This window comes from Hyperolius riggenbachi, chromosome 3, assembly GCF_040937935.1.
Source record: "Hyperolius riggenbachi isolate aHypRig1 chromosome 3, aHypRig1.pri, whole genome shotgun sequence".
In the NCBI taxonomy this organism is placed as follows: domain Eukaryota; kingdom Metazoa; phylum Chordata; class Amphibia; order Anura; family Hyperoliidae; genus Hyperolius; species Hyperolius riggenbachi.
The window spans coordinates 189,645,420-189,660,821 of record NC_090648.1 but is presented as its reverse complement, the minus strand read 5'-3'; the positions used below and the strand labels follow the sequence as shown (position 1 = coordinate 189,660,821).

Sequence of the window (15,402 nt, the reverse complement as noted above, 5' to 3'; positions counted from 1 at the left end):
AAAGTGACTCTGAATGTTAAAAACAAGGCCCTGCCTGCCACTGTTACCAACTTCCATAACCTAGTTCTTAATACACAGAGTTTGCAGTCTTCCCAACGACTTTCCGAAAATTGATCAGAAAAACGATCAATCATGTCGGACCTGTCTTAAATTATCTATCGAGCATCTGTCTTCCCCCCCCCCCCCCCAAAAAAAAACCCTCATCGTGTAAGGTGGAACTCTTTTCTTCCCCACTCAATGGAATTATTGAGGTCACCCCTGTGATAACTCATATTCTGTGCGACATAAGCGGTTTTAGCTGTCAGGGGGTGGCTACCTGTCCTGCTAGGGGAGGAGATACCTACAGCAAATGAATTACGCGGGAGGCGTTTTGGATGCTCCACCTGGGTGCGTGTATCCTGGAGGGTCACAATGCCCGGTGGTTCTTAAATCTTGTATACTGATATCCTTGTAATACCTTGCTTTATATTTTCTTGCTTGATTTTGTCTGTTAGTACAATGTGCTTGCATCGTAAACCTGCACGTATCTGTCACTTTAAGAGGCAATGAATCACCTGCTTACACACCTCTCGTCGGTCTCTGGTCTTTTTGTTTAAATATGTGGATGGATGCCTGTATTGCAGGCTATAAGGGCAGGTTGTCTGAAAACTTATTCATTTTATCAACCTTGCTGATGCCTTAATAAAACTGGATTTTATATGCCACACTGCGGGTTGGGGACCCTTCCAACCACGGATTACGCATATGCCAGTATTGTTCTGCCTACTGGATTATACCTAGCAAAAGCCAATCGGATTTATTCATACAAAGTAAATTAGAAAATATCACCCCAGAGCTGCATGTTGAGTGTAACATCCTAGTTCTCATTCAGTAGTCAATAAATAGTATGTACATTCTTATGTTGTTTATTTTTAGGTCGCTTACTGTTTGCTGGATACAACGACTACACAATCAATGTCTGGGATGTCCTGAAAGGCAGCAGAGTGTCCATCTTGTTTGGACATGAGAACAGGGTCAGCACTCTCCGTGTTTCTCCTGATGGCACCGCCTTCTGCTCGGGCTCATGGGATCACACTCTAAGGGTGAGATATATTCTGTCTTGTGCATAAGCCCTAGTTTATGGCAATCAGAAGGAAACAGCTGTGATTCAGAACATGGCTAGATTGGAGGGACCTTTGTCTCACGTCAACCATACCGGTAATCAAAAGAGGTTTGTTTATTTATTGCATTTCATCATAACTTAGATGTAGACATAAAAGAGATCTTCAGAGACCCACATGGCCGCTTTATGATCATAACATGTGAAATTAACAAAATGCTGCTTGCTATTGTCAATGCATACGCCCCCAACTCTGGCCAACTAAAATGCATAAAATCTCTCATGCGTAAGGCCAAATCCCATTTAAAAGGAAAACTTATAATAGCGGAGATTTTAACATATGTATTGACCCCAAACTAGACTCTTCACACCCAAACAGAACCAAAACCCCCTCCCTACAAAAAACACTTTATTTAGAAAATCTATACGACCCCTGGAGAGTACTGCATGCCAGTGAGAAAGACTAAACACATCACTCCAGTGTTCATAAATCCTGGTCTCGGATTGACTTCTTCCTGTTAGACAGTCCCACTCTGCAACTCGTGAAAGAAACTATTATTCACCAGATCACTTGGTCGGACCACACCCCTATTTCACTAGTACTACAACTTAGAGATCAGCACCCCACTTTCAATTCATGGAAAATGAGCTATTTACTCGCCTCCCCGGCTGATCAACATTTGCTAAATATGGAGAATAAGTTCCGCCATCTATCGGGTGACCATAGCTAGAAACGGTCAGTGAACTTGTGAATTTTAATATAAGGTACGATACAACCTTACGGTAACCTCCTCAGTGAGTACACCTCCTAACCTATTGTCTACACTAGCATGTTTATATCTTTCTTGACTTCTCTCTCTCCCCCTTTTTTTTTTAAGCGGATTATCCAGAGTTTTAGTCCACAAACTTATTTTTCAATTGTCTACTTGACTCTGTGTTAGTAATGATTTTCTCCCTGCACACATGCAGGTTTGTTTTGGTTTTGTATAAGCTTGTATAAGCACTTATATTTTATAATAGCTCAATGTCTGTTCATGTTATGCATTGTTGGCAATAAAAACTTAATGTAAAAAAAAAAAAGAATTACCGGTAATCAGTGAATTTATGTACAGTTGCCTAGATTGTTGGTTGGTGTAAATGATATCACATTTACAACTGAACTTTTTAAAGTTAAATTGTCTTTGTAGCTATGCTTGCCTGCAGAGGTACCCCTATACTGTACATACAGACACTCTCACAGAAAACTGTAATTTAACCTCCTTGGTGGTAATCCTGAGCTGAGCTTGGGCTATGCCATGCAGGAGGATTGCTCAAGCCCCGCCGGGCCGATTTACATAATTTTTTTGTTGTTGCACACAGCTAGCACTTTGCTAGCTGCGTGAATTTACCGATCGCCGCCGCTCACACGGTTAGAGAGTGCCCCCCCCCCCCCCCAGGACCCCTGCACAGCCTGGACAATCAGTGCCAGGCAGCACTGAGGGGTGGATCAGGACTCCCTCTGACATCACGACGTCATCGCGCCTGGGGAAGCCCTAATGGAAATCCCGTTTAGAACGGGATTTCCTGATGGACCTGATCGCCAGAGGTTGCTGCGGTGCCCCCCTGGCAAATTAATTGTAACGCCAGGGGGGTTAAAGCGGAAAGAAACCCAACATTTCTTCTTTGCTCTAAAACATTATTTACAGTATATTATATACTACCACCATTTTTTTTTTTACTAGAACAGCATTTAAAGGGTTACACACAGGACTTAGAAAGTTCAATGCAGAGAAATCTGGATGCATCCAAAGTGGAGATAATGTTATCTTGTGTTAATTGTATCAAGTGAGGAATGTGACACATTCTCTGACTGTGCAGAAGCTCCTGGGCACAGACAGACACTCAAAGCTTTTCTGCCTTCAATACATAATGAATAAAACCAGTTATGAATAAAATGCAAAGTCAGCTCTCAAAGCAAAAAACTGTACTGTTGGGAACTTGTAATTTCTAATAATACTTATGCACAAATGCAAATATGATAACCATATGGCATATAAAAAGTAGAAAAACATGTTTTTATTGAATATTATGTCAGGGATTTATACCGCTTTAAAATACATGTGCACACATAAATATAAAAAGGACATTGTGCCAGAGTAAAATTACTTTTTCCTTTGTAGGTGTCATTGATGTCTCTGAGCCTCTTACTGACAGGTTATGGACTAGTATATATAACTCCCTGGAAGGGACCTATACAAGGATGCTGGGCTGCCTAGTTGTTTGTCACAATGCTGACAGTTATACTGTGCCTCTGTTGTCCAGGGAATGCCTTTGAAAATAAAAGGAGTCCTGAGATTTGAGGAGATCTGTAAGGGCATACTAGCATCACTTTCAGGGCACTAGCAGATCACTGGCAACCATGAAAGCACTAGTACATTGGAAACCTATGGGGTTGATCCCACAACAGCTTTGCAATTTGTTTTAAAGTGGACCTGAACTCTTGCACAGGACAGAAGGAAAACTTAGAGAAATGTACCCTGTACGTATTTTAGAGAGTTTAGTCTGTTTAATTCTTCCTCATGTGTGTCTAATCACAAGTTGTAATTTGATCTCTCCCCTGTGTCACATGACTGCCATGGCAGAGATGGCAGATAAGCTCATTTAAAAGCACAGGATGTTAACAATATGTCTGCTTCCACGAATCAGGAAATAGAAACAATGCAGATTTATATTAGAAGTTGTATCAGGTGTACCAAAGAAATGTTTTTTGTTTAAAGGTTATTATGCTGTTGTGAATCTTTTAGAGCAGAGAGCACTTCTGAGTTCAGGTCCACTTTAAATTGCATTCGTACTACAGGCAGCATTTACTGAGCGCTTTGTACAATGTTACAAAATTGCAATAGTTTTGCGATTTGCAGTGTGAACTACCAACTGTAAGTGACAGCAACATAGCAGAAATCTTATTTACAGTTTTACTATGGGACAGTGGTCTGCAAACTTGGCCCTCCAGCTGTAAAGGAACTACAATGCATTTGCCTTTATGAATCATGACTGTGACTGTCAGACTCCCTCAATGCATTGTGGGACTTGTAGTTCCTTATCAGCTGGAGAGCCAAGTTTGCAGATCACTGCTCTGGGAGAAATATAACTCTTCTGTATGTGTACACTTTTTATTTTACATTTTACAATTTTTTTGTGGTAGATTTCCTTTAAGAACTCTTGTGCCTGCCAGCTTCTTGTTAGCAAATGTCAGTTTTTATGGTTTCTTACCCCCTGCGGCCTGTGAATTATACAGTCCTGCCTCCTCATGTAGACAGGTAGGCTCGGATAAAAGTGAACCCGAGGTGAAAATTAACTGATAAGATAAACAATTGTATTTATCCTCCTACTCCTAAAAAGTACCTTTTTTTTTTTTTTTCGTTTAACACAAATTTTTATTGATGAAATTCACATAGCTTAACCACTTGAGGACCCACCCTTTACCCCCCCCTTAAGGACCAGCGCTGGTTTGATTGATCTGTGCTGGGTGGGCTCTGCAGCCCCCAGCACAGATCAGGGTGCAGGCAGGGAGATCAGATTGCCCCCCTTTTTTCCCCCCTATGGGGATGATGTGCTGGGGGGTCTGATCTCTCCTGCCTGCTGTGGGTGGCGGGGGGGGGCACCTCAAAGCCCCCCTCCGCGGCGAAATTCCCCCCTCCCTCTCCTACCTGCTGCCTCCCCTGGAGATCCGGGCTGCACAGGACGCTATCCGTCCTGTGCAGCCAGTGACAGGACGTCCCCTGTCACATGGCGGCGATCCCCGGCCGCTGATTGGCCGGGGATCGCCGATCTGCCTTACGGCGCTGCTGCGCAGCAGCGCCGTACAAATGTAAACAAAGCGGATTATTTCCGCTTGTGTTTACATCTAGCCTGCGAGCCGCCATCGGCGGCCCGCAGGTTATTCACGGAGCCCCCCGCCGTGATTTGACAGGAAGCAGCCGCTCGTACGAGCGGCTGCTTCCTGATTAATTAGGCTGCAGCTTTGCCGACGCACGTTATGAGTGTGCGGTCGGCAAGTGGTTAAACAACTGAATAAGAGATAGTGCATGATCAATGTATTTTAAACACATACAAATGTCTCTTATGAAAAACAAAAGGGAAAGCAATGTGAGTAGTAAAAAATTATGACATATTGGTATCATTCTAATAGTAATTATTTCTGCTCATATCGAAATGATATTTAAAGCTATGGAGACTTATAGTACTCTAGCTCAAGGGAGAGCAATATAGAAAAATAGAAAACTGAGTAAGAAGAAAAAAAAAAAAAAAAAAAAGGGGATAGAGAGATAGGTCTATTTATGTGTGTCTGTCCATTTGTCTATTATCTGGTATTTTAAGACGTAGTCTCTTCAGGTCCTGGTTGATAGAGCAGATATCTATTATAATCATGGAGGGTTGTAGTTCAGGAAGTATGTTTCCCATGGATCCCATATTTTATCATACTTGGATTCTGTGTCTCGCAGTATAGCTGTTAAAAGTTCCATCAGTTTAGTCCATCTAATTTTGGCCATAATTTCGGTAGTTGAAGGAATAGAGAGACTTCGCCAGTGTGAAGCCAGGGCGAGTCTGGTAGCCGTCAAAATATGGGTTATTAATCTCATGGTGTGTTTTTTGGTTTTAGGAATGGGTTTACCTAGCAGCATATATATAGGATCCATGGGAATATGAGTACCCGTTACGTTTAGGATCAAGGTTTGAATTTCTATCCATAGAGGTTGAATGACAGGGCAGGCCCAGTAGATGTGTTCGAGTGTGCCTATATGTCCACAACCCCTCCAACAAGTATTAGGGAGTTCATGGTAGATCTTAGCCAATACTTCAGGGGTTCTGTACCATCTAAACAGTATCTTGTAAATGTTTTCTTTTATCTGTGTGCACATAGAAGTATGTTTGGCGTTTTCCCATATAGAGGACCAATCCTCCAAGCTTATGGGTCGGCCTAAGGCTTTTTCCCATCTTGTCATGTAAACATGCTTGGGTTTAATGGAGCCAGATTTATCAAGTAACAGAGTGTATATTGATGAGATGAGGCCTTTTTGATGCCCTTTGTGATCACATAGACGTTCAAATGGGGTATATTCGAGTAAGGGACTTTTGCCTTTGGAGAGGGATCTTAGAAAATGATAGGTTTGATTATACTCCATAGTGAGCTTAGCTGTGAGTTGTATTTTGTCTTCTAGTTTTTCTTTAGTCACAATATTTCCCGATAGTACATCTATCCAGTTGCTGAATTTAGTGTATTTAAGAGTATACCATCTAGCCATAAAGTCTTCTGCCATCCCAGGGATAAAGGCTGGATTTCCCAATATGGGATATAGTGGAGATATGAGGGATCTAAGATTGGCCGTTTTTGCAGTTGCCCGCCATATTTGTAGGGTAAATTTGATGGTAGGGAGTAGCTGGTCGGTAGGGATCTTAGGTGGAATCTGGGGCCAAATTAATGCTGGGAGGGACATTGGGAAGATGCTCATTGCTTCAATGAGACCCCATTTGGTATATACCTTAAGGTCGGACCATTCAGAGAGTTGCCTTAAATGAGCCGCCTGGTAGTACAGTTTTAGGTTGGGTAATCCTAGACCTCCTTGCTCCCGAGATGCCATTAGAATAGTAGAGTTAATTCTGGGATGGGAATTGTTCCAAACAAAGTTTAAAAAGGCACGTTGTAGTATTCTGAGTTGTGAGGGTGGTACTCTAACAGGGAGGGTCTCAAATAAATATAATAGCCGTGGTAATATGTTCATTTTGAGGGAATATATTCTGCCAATCCATGATATTTTAAAAGCAGTCCATTTGTGCAAATCTGAGAGTATAGACTGAATTAGAGATGGGAAATTCGCTTTATATAGGGTAGAATAAGAGTGGGTTAGGTTGATACCTAAATATTTAATGGCCTGTGTCTTCCAATTATAATGGAAAGAGCTTTGTAAGATATCAAGTGAGTTTTGTGGGATCTTGATAGGGAGAGCTTCAGTTTTTTCTTGATTGAGTTTGAAGCCTGAGATGGACTCACATTTCCTTAGTATAGTATGTAGTATGGGGAGTGAGGTGAGAGGCTGAGTCAAGGTTAACAGGATGTCATCCGCGAAAAGCGAGATTTTATATTCTCTGGTTCCTTGTTTAACTCCTGTGATGTCTGGGTTCTGTCGTATTGCACACGCCAGTGGTTCGATACTAAGGGCGAATAATAAAGGGGAGAGGGGGCATCCCTGGCGTGTACCATTAAGAATGGGAAAAGGTATTGGGGATGCAAAGGGTAGTTTAACTGAGGTGGATGGGGAAGAATAGAGGAATCTTATTAAGGTTAGGAAAGGTCCGCTAAATCCCTGATGTTCCATAACTTTGAACAAGAATGACCAGGAAAGCCTATCAAAGGCCTTCTCTGCGTCCAAACCCAGGAGCAGAGAGGGCCGGTTGGACCTGTTCATTAGTTCTATCAGATTGATTGCTTTCCTCGTATTATCACCTGCTTGACGGCCCATTATAAAGCCCACTTGGTCATTGTTGATCATAGTTGTGAGGATCGGGTTCAGGCTATTAGCTAAAGTTTTTGTAATAATTTTAAGGTCAGCATTCAAGAGGGATATTGGGCGGTAGCTTTGTGGGAGTTGTGGATCTTTCCCTTCTTTAGGGATCATAGTGATTAGGGAGTTTAAGAATGACTGAGGAACAGTTTGCCCATCCATAAGTGTGTTGGCTAATATGGTCAAATAGGGAGCAAGGATGTGTTTAAACTTTTTGTAGTAGGAGTATGTTAAGCCGTCAGGGCCAGGAGCTTTAGAGGAGGGTAGGAGTTTGATTATTTCTGAAATTTCCTCTGTTGTAATAGGGGAGTTTAAGAGCCGGATATTATCTTCCGTTAATTTTGGTAGGGACAGTTGGCTTAGGAATTCATCAATTTTAAGTAAATGCGTAGAATGGTTGGGCGGTTGGGGGAGATTATAAAGTTGCTGATAATATTCTGTGAAGATTTGAGCAATCTTTTGAGGATGAAAATGTGTAATTCCCTGAGGGTCTTTTACTGAGTGAATGAGTGGTTGGGATGATTTCGGGTTGAGTTTCCTAGCAAGAATGGTGTGGGGCTTATTGCCTCGTTCAAAAAAAAGTTGTCTGGTCCATCTCAGGCTTTTTTCTAATTGTGCGGATTGGAGAGTTTGAATTTCATATTTTACAGTTTGTAAGGCAGTGTAATGTGTTTGGGAGGGGTCGGCCCTATAGAGGTTTTGTGCCTGTTTGAGTTTTGAATGAAGATTTAGGAGTTTAGATGACATTGTTTTTTTACGCTTAGTAGCTTCTGAGATGAATAACCCTCTAATAAAAGCCTTATGTGCTTCCCAGAGTGTCCCTACAGAGGAGACCGAACCATCATTTGTATCAAAGTATGCTTGCAGTAAATTTGGATAAGAGTTCTTTGACTTGTAATAGGGTTTCGTTTAGTCTCCAGAAATTCGGCTTGTGACTATAGGAATATAAATCAATCTCTATGACAACTGCTTGGTGGTCTGACCATGCAATGGGTTGTATTTCAGCTTCTCTCAGCAGGGGCAATATGGTAGCTGTTGAGAACAGGTAGTCCAGTCTGGAATGAGATGCATGAGGTGGAGAGAAAAAGGTGCATTCTATAGAGGTGGGATTGGAGATCCGCCATAAATCTAAAAGTCTATATTGTCTCAAAAGTGTTCTAAATTTGCGGGAGTTACGGCTATGTAAGGGTATGGTAGTTTTATTGGGAGGGATATGTCGGTCTTTTATATCCGAGAAGGCTAAATTAAAATCCCCTCCTATCAGCAAAGTGCCCTGAGTTACTTTAAATAGTTTCCTAAAGAAAGTTGTTAGGAATGATATTTGATCCTGGTTAGGGACATAAACGTTAGCTAGAGTAATGGGTTTTCCTAGCAAGGTGCCTGATAGAATTAAATAGTGGCCTTTAGGATCAGGGGTGATTTTAGAAATCTGTAGAGGGAATGTTTTTTTGTATATAATGGCCACCCCTGCTTTCTTCTTAGGACCTGAGGCTAAACACACCTCAGAGTATAGTTTGTTATAGAGACGTGGTGGGTCTTTTTTGCATATATGAGTCTCTTGTATAAAAGCTAGGTCAATATTTAGTCTCTTTAAGTCTTTAAATAAAGAGAACCTTTTCTGAGGTGTGTTTAGTCCCTTAGTATTCAGAGTCAGAAAATTAACCATAGTCTAAGATGATGTGAAAGATTGCCGATAATCCAAGGACAGACCTAGTAGACCTAAAAACATAAACTAGCATATACGGAGAGATAACAATAATAAGAGAAACATTTAATATAACAATTGCAGTGAGCTGGTAAGAGATGCCACCGTTGTTCCAGTGGCGATGTATAAGGGCAACATAAAACTGTTGCCTATATGGAGACCTCTTCAGGTTGACCAGCCGCGGGGGCGGTTGATCAAATTGAGGAAGGGTCCCCCGGAGGTACATGAGGAGTCCCAGAAGAAGGCAATAAACATCAGTCATTATCAACACAAATGGAAAAGAAATACTCATTCCACCGCCTGCATAAGAAGCATAATCAGTTCAATGTGGAATTTGAGGAGTAGACATTTAGTTAAGGTATAAAAGTCATAAAAGGGGGAGAACAGGGAGCCCAGGTATAAAAAATAAGTGGGCATGGTGAAGATATTTTCATTTCTTCTATGAAAAACATATAGAGTGGAAAGAGGCTGAGGCCTTTGTTCAAGTTCCAGATGGTTGGTCTTCCATGTTGTCAGCTCTGTCAGGGTAGGTGATACTGCGAACTGGAACTTTCGACCATTCTGAAATGTGTCGCACCTTCCGTGGGGGTGAAGACGTAGGTGATGAGCGAGATGTAGCTGTGGTCGGAAGTTTTAGCCCCATTTGTTTGAGGAATAGAGGGGCATCATCAAAGTCAGATAAAGTGAGGATCAGGCCCTGTTTGTTTACAATCAGACGAAAAGGAAAGCCCCACTTATATGGGATATTAGCGTCTCTGAGAAGTTGTGTAACCGGTCTGAGGGCTCTGCGCTTTGCCAAAGTAATCAGTGAGAGATCATTGTAGATGGAAATATCATCTCCTTTAAATGAAATAGTGGCTGTATTTCTAAGGGCTCTGAACAGGGCATCTTTAGCCTCATAATAATGTAGTTTCGCTATGATGTCTTTAGGCCTTTGAGTGCCAGGGCGTCGTTCACCTAGAGATCTATGGGCTCTGTCAATCCTCCACATTTCCTCTGGGATGTCAGGAAGAATGGTGTGAAACAGTTCTTTTAAATGGGCCTCAATGTGTTCACTTTTCAGAGACATGGATACCCCTTTAATGCGAACATTTTGCCTCCGTTCCCTGTTTTCCATGTCCTCCTGTGCTGTGCGTATTGATTTTATGTCATTCTGCATAAGTTGCTGCTCCTCAACTAAGTCGGCTTGCTTTAGAGTTATGGCTTCCATCTTATCTTCCAGTGCCTGTGTACGCTCCCCCAGCCCTGATATGTCAGCCCTCACCTCCTGTATAGCAGAGCGGATAACGTTTTGTAGGGAATCATGGAGGCTGTGGTAATGTCTGGCCAGTGTTTGTTCCAGCAAGGCTGCTGTGAGAGGCTGTGTGTCCCCCCCTGCACTTGCCTGATCAGAGGGATGTGCTTCTGGGAGGGCTGCGTGCTCAGCGCCATCTTGGTTGGGAGGAGGGCGGAGAAATTTCTCCATGGTCCCCGCTGTGGTCGCGGTTTTCTGGGCCCCTTTGCCGGCCATGTGGTGCTGGAGGTGTTGCGGGGATCGTCCCCTACGAAACCGCCCGTCTGTGAGGCTGGGGGAGCGGAAGGAATCGCTGTTAGCGGCGGCGGTGGACGGAGCTCTCGTCCTATGCGGCCATCTCCCGCGGCTCGCGCATGCGCCTCTCCTTTTTTTGTTTTTTTAATATCACCTGGTTTTATTTTATATTTAAATATTTACGAAGTAGGTTTGATGTTTTGTTGCATCTGCTCAATGGCAGTCTATTAAGTGCCCAAGAGTTAAAATACATAAACTATTGACCTTTTTTTATCACCTTCTGCACTCAGAAGTTGTATTCTGCCAGGAAAACTTTTATGGCTGCAATCTGCTTATCAGTGAGGTTTTACTATATTCCGACAAGGTACCAACTACACAGAAGCTGTCACTTCCATGCCTTAAAATTAACTCTTTCAGGTAGCAAAATACAACAAGTAAAACATCCTGGTTATTTATATGTTTTGCACTGTACATACACGTGTTTATCTCATGTCACACGGCGCCTCGGGTACACTGTAACTAACCTGCGGTACGCCTGATACAAGTTCAAAATATGTAATTGCATATTCAAAGGAGGAGTGTCTATTTGCAGCGCAGCTTTGCTTTTACTTCTGCTTTCAATTCTAGTTTATTATTTTCAAGAAAAAAATGCCTTTGATTCTATGCTGAAACTGTACAGTTGTGAATGAAACCTAGAAATAGTGGTTTCACGTGGTTTGTGTTTCTTTCTCTCCCCAGATCTGGGCGTAGTATACAGTATTAGAAGAATGGTCTGCAGTACACGATCTGGTGATGGTATCACAGCTCCCACTTTGTAGTCAGTTGAAAGATATGAAATATAACAACAGCGGGTGTTACAGAACTATATAAAAAGAATAGGACAGATGCTACCAATATGGTTGCTTCTAATTAAAGACATTTTTATTTGTTGCTGGTTAAAAGCGAAGAGGAGTTCAGTTGCTTAGTTTTCCACATTTCTCTGTAAAACCTTAAAGGGAATGTGCTGTATAGTGTTTTATATATTTGGTTAATTTATTAATGATAATTGTAAAGAAATGTTTTCAGGAACATATAAAATACTACAAATGAGTGATGAATTCTAGTAGCTCCTACTAGTGGTATAATTGGAAGGGTGTGTAAGCAGGCGAACATCCTGCTTTACTGAGGTGCTCAGCACATTACTAACATTACACTTAGTGACTGATAATTGCCTAATGCTGGGAATACACGGTTCCTTTCTGGCTCTCGATTCTCCTCTCAAACGTTTTTGCCACTCGATTCTGCAGTCGATTTCCTTATCTTCCGCTCGTTTTTCTTCTCTTTTTCCATTCACTTCTATCAGAAATCGAGCGGCGAGAGAATCGAAAGGGAGAACGGACATGTCGGAAATTATCTATCGAACCATCTAATCACCTCAAAAACGAACCGTGTATTCCCAGCATTAGGGTTCATACACACCTACCAACTATCTGTCCAACTATCTGCCAAACTTGTCTGTTACACGCTCAACAGCGGCCTTTTATGCAGCACAATTGTCAAACAGCTTTTGTTGCAAAACAAGTTGAAGCAACTAAAAAAAGTATTTTGCTATTGTTCAAAAAGCTGATAAGACGTCAATCCAACAGCTGGATCGACATCTTATCAGCTGTTTGAACAATAGCAAAATACTTTTTTTTTTAGTTGTTTCAACGTGTTCCACAACAAAAGTTGTATGGGGCTTAACAGACAAGTTTGGCAGATAGTTGGTAGGTGTGCATGAACCTTAACACTGATCACTATATACAAACAAGAACCTTCGCAGTCAAACCAGGAAGTGACACTGTAAAAAACATAAAAAATGTCATTTGTAATATTACATCACTTCCTGACTTGAAAAAGCAGATTTTTATAAAAAACCTTAAAAGTAAACATTGAAAAAGTTATACATTCCCTATAAAAGTGGGTTTTTCACTGCAAAGGGCTGTGTGCTCTCAGAGTCCTTGGAAGTGTTGGCAAGCATACACTGACAATTTACTAAGGATTTTCTAATCATTGTTTTCTCTAATTCACTACCGGCTGGATATGAAAGGCCACAGGTCCGCTGGTCTGCAGTTTTGGTAAAACCTCTTATCAACAAAGATTAACACAATTCAATAGAACACTCTTGTGTTTCTTTAAATCAAGTAGTCAGCTACCCATCAACATGCATGAAGGATCCATAAAAATAATATATATATATATATATATATATATAATATATATATATATAATATATATATATTTTTTTAATAAAGCGAAATGACAAAGAGGACTTCCATCTTGGGGACAGTGTATATTCCACAAGCATGCTTGCTTGCTGCTGACCAATGTGGACTTGGACCATTTGGACCCTCCGACCACCCTTACTTGTTTTCATGGGTTTTCCACTTTCTACCTGTAAGCAAAAATCCTAATTGATGTAGGATTGATTTATCAAGAAAGGGACTGAGAAACTGGAGCAAAAGTGGAGCAGCAGTCCAAATCAACCAATCACAAGCCTTGTTTAAGCTAATAGCTGAAATCTGATTGGTTGTTCTGGGTATTTGTTTGTGTTGCCCTAGTTTTCTTTGTCTCTGCATTTATAAATCAGATTCAGCAGTGCAACCCTTTACTAGTCTCTCTCAGAGCTGATCTACACAGTGCAGGGGCCACTATTACATGCTAGTCAGCTCCAGTACTTGCAACCTTCTTCTGACTGACAGTGGGAGGGATTTCTCCATTAGTCTGTAGGTAGTATCCCTGGATGATCACCAGTAGGAACAGCAGTAGAATTCCCTCTTGAGGAGTGTACACACCACCTTTGACTAATGTCACCAGCCAGGGATCTGGACTGCGGTCCCTTGGGCAGCATTGCTGGGCCCAGCTGTACAGACAATAAGAAAGCTGTATAGCTGTCAGCTCGTTTTGTTGTCATGCGCGTGGGGGGGGGGGGGGTGCGGTGCATGGAGAAAGTTGTATCCCTTTTGCATCAGATGCACTTTTGTCTCCCCCAGCACATATTATTGCAGAGATGACTGATGTTCACAGGCAGCATGCAGCATTATGTAGCTAGCATATAATATTCCGTACTGACGTATATGTTACGGCCAAAACCAGAAATCGGCCAATTCTAGAATTGGCCGGCCGTTTCTAGAACTGGCCGATTTGACGTCGGCCAAAGTCCAAAATGCTGGGAATTTCTGACATTGGCCGGCCAGTTCTAGAACCGGCCAAAGTCAGTCGGCCAAAGTCCAGAAACATGAATGGCACTTGGAACTATTTGTTAGTTAAAACTGATACAAATCCTGCAATAAATCTGCAGTGTGTCTACATCCTGCTTTCTTGGGAGCAGGCATATTGTTAACATCATGTGCTTTTAAATTAGCTGCTTTGTTGTGGCAGTCAGGTGGGTGCTATACGTGGCTGGAGGGGGGGGGGGGGGAAGCTTTGCTGAGGGGAGGGGGGGCCTTTGCTGGGCGCTTTGCATGGCTGGGGGGAGGGATTTGCTGGGCGCTTTGCATGGCTGTGGGGGGGGGAGGGGACTTGCTGGGTTTTTGCATGGCTGGGGTTTGATATGCTGGGCCCTTTGCATAGCCAGGGGGGGGGGGGCTTTTCTGGGCACTGTGCATTGCTGGGGTAGTTTTGCATGGCTGTGGGGGGTGGGGGCCTTTCTGGCTGCTTTGCATGGCTGGGGGGAGGGATTTGCTGGGCGCTTTGTATGGCTGAGGGGGGGGGGGGGATTTGCTGGATTTTTGCATGACACTTTGGATTTGCTGGCCGTTTTGCATGGCTGGGGGGGGGGGATTTGCTGGGGGGTAAATGCTGGGCGCTTTGCTGGGCACTGTGCCTTGCTGGGGTAGTTTTGCATGGCTGTGGGGGCTTTTCTGTATGGCTGAGGGGGGGGGGGAATTTGCTGGGTTTTTGCATGACACTTTGGATTTGCTGGCCGTTTTGCATGGCTGGGGGGGGGGATTTGCTGGCCGTTTTGCATGGCTGGGGGGGGGATTTGCTGGCCGTTTTGCATGGCTGGGGGGGGGGATTTGCTGGCCGTTTTGCATGGCTGGGGGGGGGGATTTGCTGGCCGTTTTGCATGGCTGGGGGGTAAATGCTGGGCGCTTTGCTGGGCACTGTGCCTTGCTGGGGTAGTTTTGCATGGCTGTGGGGGCTTTTCTGGCTGCTTTGCATGACTGGGGGGGGGGGCAGCCTGCGCTATTTCCAGACCCCAGATCAGAGCGGCGGAGAGGAGCTGAGCAGCGCGCACACTACCCGCCCTGACCCATACACTTCACATGCGGAAGTGAGCAATGACGTCACCTCTGCATGGAAGTGTAAGCGTCTTTGCGGGTCGCGTGTGCGGCGCTGCTCTGCCTCTCTTTACCTCTCCGGTCCGGGTCGTCCTGATGTGAGGTCTGGCAGTGACTAGCGGCATCAGGGGAGGGAGAGGTGAGCGGCAGATCGGGACTTGGCCGGCCACACTTAGCCAGAACGCGTTCTGGCCGGCCAAAGTCCGGAAGAAACGTTTATTTCTAATATT

General features: G+C 43.2%; 1 protein-coding gene across 1 annotated transcript in view; it reads left to right on the top strand.

Moving 5' to 3' along the window:
- GNB5 (G protein subunit beta 5) overlaps window positions 1-14,295 on the top strand; it is an 81,188-nt gene extending 66,893 nt beyond the window's left edge. The window contains exons 12-13 of the mRNA XM_068275457.1: window positions 916-1,082; window positions 11,610-14,295. Of these exons, the coding sequence (XP_068131558.1) occupies window positions 916-1,082; window positions 11,610-11,621 (179 nt within the window). The 3' untranslated portion in view covers window positions 11,622-14,295. The remainder of the gene's footprint in view (window positions 1-915; window positions 1,083-11,609) is intronic.
- Window positions 14,296-15,402: the final 1,107 nt, after the last annotated feature.